Here is a 10233-nt window from a genome sequence, read left to right as displayed (position 1 = left end):
AGAGGGGGCTCCCTCTCTCCACGCGTCAGCTCCCCACTATGCCAGTGTGAAGTGCCAATTGTTGCCATGGCAGCTGGAAGCTTTAAAAAGGCTGGGTCGCGTAGGCAAACTGTCAGTGTGAAACTGACAGTTTCAGTGCAGTAAAATACAGTATGCATTGTACTCCAGTGAACCAGCCCTCAGACCTTCAGAAATTGAAGTCCCCTAGTGGGACTAAAATAAGACGGTAAAAAGTGTTTATGATAATTTAAAAAAAAAGCCTCACTCAATTTAGAAAAAATAAAAAATAGACATATTAGGTATCGCTGCGTCCGTAACAACTGGCTCTATAAAATGAATCAGATGATCTACCCCATCCGGTGAATGGCATAAAAAAAAAAAAAAAAACAGCCATTTTTTGTCACCTCCCCTCCTAAAAATTAGAATATCAAGCCATTAAAAAAAACATATAGCCTAAAATGGTAGCACTGAAAAAGTCAACTTATCCTGCAAAAAATAAGCCCTCACACAAGACCATCACCAGAAAAAAATAAAATAAAAATGGCTTTCAGAAAATGGCAACACAAAAACGTGATTAAAAAAAAAAAAAAATCTGTAGCAAATAAAACCCGCCTAACAATTTAATGGCATGGTGTGTCTCAGATGCCCCGCTGGGCACAACATATTTTGCACCTGCTCATTAATTTCTGCAAAATACCTTTGGTGTCAAAAATACTCACTCCAACCCTTGATAAATAACTCATGTAGTTTCCAAAATGAGGTCACTTGTGGGGGGTTTCCACTGTATGGGTATCTCAGGGTCTCTCCGCACTCAGCACTACCATACATACAGCAGCTATGTCCACATTTATGGCATTTCTATGCACAGTAGAATCCACCGATGAATTCAAGAAGTGTGGTATGAGTCTCGGATGGCACCACCTGGGCAAAACATATTGGGCATTGAAGTGGTATATCTGTATGGTAAATTGCAATTTTCATTTTGCATGTTCCTCTGCACATTCATTTCTGCAAAGTACCTGTGGCGTCAAGATGCTCCCTCCACCCCTTTATACCTTTGGGGGCGGAGTTTCCAAAATGGGGGGCACTTTTCATGGATTCCATGTCTTGTTTCACCCCAGAGCATCTACAGTTCTCAGTACATGCAATGTAAATCACCACAACACTGCATGGTGCTCTTTTACTCCTGAGCCCTTTCATACATTCATGCAAAAAGAATAGGGCCACATGTAGGGGGTTTCTAATACCAGGACGCTCAGCACAATAAGAGGGCTTGCTTTTCCCACTGGCACATGCTGGGCACAACATATTAAAAAATTATGGAAAAATTGCAATTTTCACTTTGCACTATCTCCTGTGCATTAATTTTTGCAAAACACCTGTGGGGTCAAAATACAAATTTCACCCCTTAATAAATACCGTACCTACAGGGCTGTAGTTTTCAAAATGGGGTCACTTTTTGGGGGTTTCCACTCTAGGGGTACCTCAGGTTCTTTTCAAATGCGACATGGTACCCAAAAACCATAGTAGCAAAATCTGCCTTCCAAAAATCATATGGCACTCCTTCCCTTTTGAGCCCTGCAGTTTGCCCATACAGCAGTTTATGACCACATATGGGGTGTTTCTATTAACTGCAGAATAAATACTGAGGTTTGTTTTGCTGTTAACCCTTGCTGTATTATAGAAAAAAAATGATTAAACTGGAAAATCTGTATAAAAAAGAATGCGACACTTTTTAAATTTCACCTTCATTTTGCTTTAATTCCTGTGGGAAACCTAAAGGGTTAACAAAGCTTCTAAAATCAATTCTATATAACTTCAGAGGTGCTGTTTCTAAAATGGGATCATTTATGGGTAGTTTCTATTAAGTTAGCCGCTCAGTCACTTCAGACCTGAATTGGTCCTTTAAAAAGTTGTTTTTGGAACTTTTTTTGAAAATGTAAAAAATTCACTCCACGATTCTAATCCTTCTAACATACGATTGGAGGTGTTTTGCGGTCCACAAACCGTAGATCTGCAAAACACGGACGCCGGCCATGTGCATGCTGCATCACGGTGTGGACCCATTGACTTCGATGGGTCTGCGGTCCACATGTTGCAGTGAAATATAGGACATATATCTTTTGTGATGCGGCTGCACAGATGCAGAAATTCTGCTGCGGATTTGCTGCTGATCCCTGCGCATTGCAAAGAATGAAATCCACAGTGGAAATCCACAAACCGTAGATCTGCAAAACACGGACGCCGGCCATGTGCATGCTGCATCACGGTGTGGACCCATTGACTTCGATGGGTCTGCGGTCCACATGTTGCAGTGAAATATAGGACATATATCTTTTGTGATGCGGCTGCACAGATGCAGAAATTCTGCTGCGGATTTGCTGCTGATCCCTGCGCATTGCAAAGAATGAAATCCACAGTGGAAATCGCAGCATAAATTCACAAGCTGAGGATTGTGGGTCAATTTATGCTGCAAATCTCATCCACTTTGCTGGTGCTGTATGCAGCAAATCTGCAGAGTATCCATCCTGTGTGAACATACCCTTAAGGCCTCTTTCACACTACCGTTTTTTTTTTTCCGTTTTGCGGTCCGTTTTTTGCGGTCCGTATACGGTCCGTATACGGAACCATTCATTTCAATGGGTCCGCAAAAAAACGGAATGTGTTCCGTATGCATTCCGTTTCCGTATTTCCGTTTTTCCGTGCCGTGAAAAGATAGAACATGTCCTATGTTTGTCCGCAAATCACGGTCCGTGGCTCAATGCAAGTCAATGGGTCCGCAATAAAAACTGAACACATACAGAAATGCATCCGTATGTCTTCCGTTTCCGTTCCGTTTTTTGCTGAACCATCTATTGAAAATGTTATGCCCCGCCCAATTTTCTCTATGTAATTACTGTATACTGTATATGGCATACGGAAAAAACGGAACGGAAAAACGGAACAGAAACGGAGACACAACGGAACCCAAAAACGGGACAACGGATCCGTGAAAAACGGAACGCAAAACACTGAAATGGACATACTGTAGTGTGAAAGAGGCCTAAAGGGGTTGTCCAGGTTCAGAGCTGAACCCGGACATATTCTCATTTTCACCCCTCTGGCCCCCCTGATACGAAATGCTCTGGATCGCGCTGGGCAAGGGCTTGTTTGTTTACCTCCGCACACTGCTAGGCAGAGGCTTCCTCCCAGCAGTGTATTCGGTGACGTCACTGGCACTGATGGGCAGGCTTTATTGCTGCCAGGCTAGGGCAGTGCTAAAGCCCGTCCATTAGTGCCAGTGACATCACCGGGATCACTGCTAGGCGGAAGCAGATCTCATAAAAAGTCTTTGCCCTGCGCGATTCAGCGTAGCTCCGATGCTCATATCAGGGGGGCTGCCTGGTGAAAATGTGGGTATTTCCAGGTTCAGCTCTGAACCCGGACAACCCCTTTGATGTTTACCATGCCACCCATTGTGACTAAGCTTTCTAGGACAAATTACACAATTCTTCATGCCAAAGAAGAAAATGGATGCATGTGATTATTATTTATTTTATACACTTATATAGCGCTAACATATTCCGCAGCGCTTTACAGACATTAGCATCACACTGTCCCCAATAGGGCTCACAATCTATCCCTGATACTACAAACATGTAGTCTGATGAGCGCACGCAGATCATATGTGTAGCATGTGACAGTACACACATGTAGTCTGATGGCCGCAGATCACTATCTAGAGCAGGGATCAGCAACCTCCAGCTGTTCTGAAACTACAACTCCGAGAATGCTCCATTCACTTCTATGGGAGTTTCAAGAACAGCCAAGAAAGTGTGCATGCTGGGAGTTGTAGTTTGACAGCAGCTGGAGTGCCGATCTCTGATCATGTAATCTGGTAGCCGCAGATCATATGTGTAGTATGTCATTACATACATGTAGTCTGATCTGTAGTATGTGACAGTACACACGTCATCCATCATATGTGTAGTATGTCATATTACACGCATGTAGTCTGATCTGTAGTATGTGACAGCACACACATGTAGTCTGATCTGTAGTATGTGACAGCACACACATGTAGTCTGATCTGTAGTATGTGACAGCACACATGTAGTCTGATCTGTAGTATGTGACAGCACACACATGTAGTCTGATCTGTAGTATGTGACAGCACACACATGTAGTCTGATCTGTAGTATGTGACAGCACACACATGTAGTCTGATCTGTAGTATGTGACAGCACACACATGTAGTCTGATCTGTAGTATGTGACAGCACACGCATGTAGTCTGATCTGTAGTATGTGACAGTACACACATGTAGTCTGATCTGTAGTATGTGACAGCACACACGTGTAGTCTGGTCTGTAGTATGTGACAGCACACACGTGTAGTCTGATCTGTAGTATGTGACAGCACACACGTGTAGTCTGATCTGTAGTATGTGACAGCACACACGTGTAGTCTGATCTGTAGTATGTGACAGCACACACATGTAGTCTGGTCTGTAGTATGTGACAGCACACACATTTAGTCTGATCTGTAGTATGTGACAGCACACACATGTAGTCTGATCTGTAGTATGTGACAGCACACACATGTAGTCTGATCTGTAGTATGTGACAGTACACACATGTAGTCTGAACTGTAGTATGTGACAGTACACACATGTAGTCTGATCTGTAGTATGTGACAGCACACACATGTAGTCTGGTCTGTAGTATGTGACAGCACACACATGTAGCCTGATCTGTAGTATGTGACAGCACACACATGTAGTCTGGTCTGTAGTATGTGACAGCACACACATGTAGTCTGGTCTGTAGTATGTGACAGCACACACATGTAGTCTGATCTGTAGTATGTGAGAGTACACACATGTAGTCTGAACTGTAGTATGTGACAGTACACACATGTAGTCTGATCTGTAGTATGTGACAGCACACACATGTAGTCTGATCTGTAGTATGTGACAGCACACACATGTAGTCTGGTCTGTAGTATGTGACAGCACACACATTTAGTCTGATCTGTAGTATGCGACAGTACACACATGTAGTCTGATCTGTAGTATGTGACAGTACACACATGTAGTCTGATCTGTAGTATGTGACAGTACACACATGTAGTCTGAACTGTAGTATGTGACAGTACACACATGTAGTCTGATCTGTAGTATGTGACAGCACACACATGTAGCCTGATCTGTAGTATGTGACAGCACACACATTTAGTCTGATCTGTAGTATGTGACAGTACACACGTGTAGTCTGATCTGTAGTATGTGACAGCACACACGTGTAGTCTGATCTGTAGTATGTGACAGCACACACGTGTAGTCTGATCTGTAGTATGTGACAGCACACACATTTAGTCTGATCTGTAGTATGTGAGAGTACACACATGTAGTCTGATCTGTAGTATGTGACAGTACACACATGTAGTCTGATCTGTAGTATGTGACAGTACACACATGTAGTCTGATCTGTAGTATGTGACAGCACACACATGTAGTCTGATCTGTAGTATGTGACAGCACACACATGTAGTCTGATCTGTAGTATGTGACAGCACACACATGTAGTCTGATCTGTAGTATGTGACAGTACACACATGTAGTCTGATCTGTAGTATGTGACAGTACACACATGTAGCCTGATCTGTAGTATGTGACAGCACACACATGTAGTCTGATCTGTAGTATGTGACAGCACACACATGTAGTCTGATCTGTAGTATGTGACAGTACACACATGTAGTCTGAACTGTAGTATGTGACAGTACACACATGTAGTCTGATCTGTAGTATGTGACAGCACACACATGTAGTCTGATCTGTAGTATGTGACAGCACACACATGTAGTCTGGTCTGTAGTATGTGACAGCACACACATGTAGTCTGATCTGTAGTATGTGACAGTACACACATGTAGTCTGAACTGTAGTATGTGACAGTACACACATGTAGTCTGATCTGTAGTATGTGACAGCACACACATGTAGTCTGATCTGTAGTATGTGACAGCACACACATGTAGTCTGGTCTGTAGTATGTGACAGCACACACATTTAGTCTGATCTGTAGTATGTGACAGTACACACATGTAGTCTGATCTGTAGTATGTGACAGTACACACATGTAGTCTGATCTGTAGTATGTGACAGTACACACATGTAGTCTGATCTGTAGTATGTGACAGCACACACATGTAGCCTGATCTGTAGTATGTGACAGCACACACATGTAGTCTGATCTGTAGTATGTGACAGCACACACATGTAGTCTGATCTGTAGTATGTGACAGTACACACATGTAGTCTGAACTGTAGTATGTGACAGCACACACATGTAGTCTGATCTGTAGTATGTGACAGCACACACATGTAGTCTGGTCTGTAGTATGTGACAGCACACACATTTAGTCTGATCTGTAGTATGTGACAGTACACACATGTAGTCTGATCTGTAGTATGTGACAGTACACACATGTAGTCTGATCTGTAGTATGTGACAGTACACACATGTAGTCTGAACTGTAGTATGTGACAGTACACACATGTAGTCTGATCTGTAGTATGTGACAGCACACACATGTAGCCTGATCTGTAGTATGTGACAGCACACACATGTAGTCTGATCTGTAGTATGTGACAGCACACACATTTAGTCTGATCTGTAGTATGTGACAGTACACACATGTAGTCTGATCTGTAGTATGTGACAGCACACACATGTAGTCTGATCTGTAGTATGTGACAGCACACACATGTAGTCTGGTCTGTAGTATGTGACAGCACACACATGTAGTCTGATCTGTAGTATGTGACAGCACACACGTGATCACTGCTCCTGTCACCAGCAGGCTCCAGGTGCAGCAGTTGGGCAGACGATGAAGGTGTCCCGGGCGGGGACATGGAGGCAGCGAGGGGCGGGACATGAGAGGGGCGTGGCCCGAGGCCCCTCCCCTCCCCCTCTTTGCCACGCTCCCAGTGCTCCCGGTCCTCTGACTCCTTCTCCGCGGCAGCTGTCACCTTCCCTCCGTCCCGTGGTCACCATGTTCCGGGCTCCTCTCCTCCTGCTGCTTCTCTTCTCCTCCTCTGCACTGATCCGGACGCACGCCGAGGAGGACGACAATGACAATGCCACCGAACTCGTCATCGAGACTGTGGTGAGTGCTGGGCAACGGTCCACGTGTGATGTGCCCCACAGGTGGCAGCTGTCATACCCCCGGGCACAGATCGGACTGCCATGATGTGCACTTCTTGTGCCCAGCTATCCATCACCCACTCCTGGGCATCCTCGGAGCTGGCACAGTACGGTCCGCTACCTGCCCCTCTGTGCCCACCCCTCACTGCCCTGTGTCACCCCCTCCTGATCTCTTCTACAGGTGAAGCCGGAGACGTGCGTGGACACTGTGGATTGGGGAGACACCATTCAGCTGCACTACACGGTAAGTACCGGCCACATCTGGGCCTTAGCGGTAACATCTGTAACAACAATCACACGTCAGCACTCCGGTCCGGCCTGCACACCCCGGGGGAGGAGTCGGCACCGAGAAGGGCTCAGCGACCCTACATCGGAGCACCACGTCACATAAGGGAGGTCGCACGTCATCACCGGGGTCTGCCGCGTTATTCAAAACAGCGGGAACGGTACCAGCGGCTGAAGAGAGCGGAGCTGCACGGCAGCCAATCAAGGGGCTGCTCTCTTTCACTAACCTTCAGTTGCAGAGTGAGAGCCCGGAGCTGATTGGTTAAAACAGTTACAGCTGGTACTAGGGGGAACATCTGTCCATATTTCTGTCCGTACTTCCATTATTCTTTAGAAAATGTAAAGCTGAGCAACAAAATTAGTATATTTACTGCATCCACCAGTGTTTGACACCTTGTGGACCACGCTGCAGTCGCTTACCTATCTCGGCTGTTTTTGTACGCTAGTCTTAACAAATGAGGTCGTTGAAGTGATTTGCGCCAATTTTTTTTTTAAAATTTATCACGCACCAAATTTGCTGATATGTGAGAAAAGTTGCAAAGTATATCACATTTCATCTCTTGTAACATTTTAGTATCGGGGGTGACGCTCGTCCCCATCACCGCCTGCCATTAACCGCTATTTTCTACATTTGACTTTCTCTGTTTTTAAGGACTCATGCACACAAACGTATTTTCTTCCTGTGTCCATTCCGTTTTTTTTTTTGCGGACCGTATACGGAACCATTCATTTCAATGGGTCCACAAAAAAAAAAAACTGAAGTTACTCCATGTGCATTCCGTTTCTGTATGTCCGTATTTCCGTTCCGCAAAAAAATAGAACATGTCCTATTATTGTCCGGATATTAGGCACCTTGTAGACAAGTGATACGGATTAGGTCCGAATGCGTTCAGTGAAAAATGTGCGATTTCGCAAGCAAGTTCATTCAGTTTTGCCTGCGTTTGCGTTCAGTTGTTCAGTTTTTATTGCACGGGTGAAATGCGCATTGATACGTTTTTCACGCGCGTGATAAAAAACTAAAGGTTTACAAACAACATCTCTTAGCAAACATCTGTGAAAAACGCCTTAGGCCCCTTTCACATGAGCGAGTATTCCGCTGCTTTGGCGGAGCTCACACACGTCTGCAAGGGGCCAGCTGTTCCGTTCCGCAAAATACGGAATGCACACGGAAGTCATCCGTATTTTTTGTGGATCCGGTTTTTGCGGACCGCAAAATACATACGGTCGTGTGCATGAGCACTAAGACAGATATTAATACCTCATAAAATACACCATATGTCTACTCTATGTTTGCATCATTTTGTAAGGCTGAATGCACACGGACGTGCACAATCCGTGGTATCCCGGCCTGGCATCCTGCTGACAGCTGGAGCGCACGGCGTCATTGGTTGCTATGACGCCGTGCGCTTCATGCCACCGCTGCACTACAGTAATACACTGGTATGATCTATATGAGTGTATTACAGTACTGCGGCAGCGGCATGAAAAGCACGGCGTCATAACAACCAATGACGCCGTGCGCTCCAGCTGTCAGCAGGATGCCAGGCCGGGATACCACGGACCACTCACGACCGTGTGCATTCGGCATAAATGTCATTAGATTTTTTTAGGAAGTTGGAATTTTAGAAGCAATTTTTTAAAAAAATTTAAAGAAAATTTCCAAAATCCACTTTTTAACCACCTCAGGACCGCCGTACGCAGGATTGCGTCTTTGCGGCGGCCCTGCTCTTCTGGGTGGACGCGCCGGTGCGTCCTCTCGCGAGACGCGAGATTTCCTGTGAACGCGCGCACACAGGCGCGCGCGCTCACAGGAACGGAAGGTAAGAGAGTTGATCTCCAGCCTGCCAGCGGCGATCGTTCGCTGGCAGGCTGGAGATGTGTTTTTTTTAACCCCTAACAGGTATATTAGACGCTGTTTTGATAACAGCGTCTAATATACCTGCTACCTGGTCCTCTGGTGGTCCCCTTTGTTTGGATCGACCACCAGAGGACACAGGTAGCTCAGTAAAGTCCCACCAAGCACCACTACACTACACTACACCCCCCCCCCCGTCACTTATTAACCCCTTATTAGCCCCTGATCACCCCATATAGACTCCCTGATCACCCCCCTGTCATTGATTACACCCCTGTCATTGATCAACCCCCTGTAAAGCTCCATTCAGATGTCCGCATGATTTTTACGGATCCACTGATGGATGGATCGGATCTGCAAAACGCATACGGGCGTCTGAATGAAGCCTTACAGGGGCGTGATCAATGACTGTGGTGATCACCCCATATAGACTCCCTGATCACCCCCCTGTCATTGATTACCCCCCTGTCATTGATTACCCCCCTGTAAAGCTCCATTCAGATGTCCGCATGATTTTTACGGATGCACTGATAGATGGATCGGATCCGCAAAATGCATCCGGACGTCTGAATGAAGCCTTACAGGGGCATGATCAATGACTGTGGTTATCACCCCATATAGACTCCCTGATCACCCCCCTGTCATTGATCACCCCCCTGTAAAGCTCCATTCAGATGTCCGCATGATTTTTACGGATGCACTGATAGATGGATCGGATCCGCAAAACGCATCCGGACGTCTGAATGAAGCCTTACAGGGGCGTGATCAATGACTGTGGTGATCACCCCATATAGACTCCCTGATCACCCCCCTGTCATTGATTACACCCCTGTCATTGATCACCCCCCTGTAAAGCTCCATTCAGATGTCCGCATGATTTTTACGGATGCACTGATAGATGGA

General features: G+C 45.6%; 1 protein-coding gene across 2 annotated transcripts in view; it reads left to right on the top strand.

Moving 5' to 3' along the window:
- The first annotated feature begins 6935 nt into the window (after positions 1 to 6935).
- The window catches only part of FKBP11 (FKBP prolyl isomerase 11), a 45632-nt gene continuing 42334 nt past the window's right edge, over positions 6936 to 10233 (top strand). The window contains exons 1-2 of one of the 2 annotated variants that reach the window (XM_040425520.1): positions 6936 to 7152; positions 7372 to 7434. In XM_040425520.1, coding sequence (XP_040281454.1) covers positions 7039 to 7152; positions 7372 to 7434 — 177 coding nt within the window. In that variant the 5' untranslated portion in view covers positions 6936 to 7038. The remainder of the gene's footprint in view (positions 7153 to 7371; positions 7435 to 10233) is intronic. The other variant, XM_040425521.1, reaches the window with a different exon arrangement.

This window comes from Bufo bufo, chromosome 3, assembly GCF_905171765.1.
Source record: "Bufo bufo chromosome 3, aBufBuf1.1, whole genome shotgun sequence".
Lineage (NCBI taxonomy): Eukaryota > Metazoa > Chordata > Amphibia > Anura > Bufonidae > Bufo > Bufo bufo.
The sequence above is the reverse complement of the archived record's forward strand: the minus strand, read 5'-3'. Positions and strand labels throughout refer to the sequence as shown.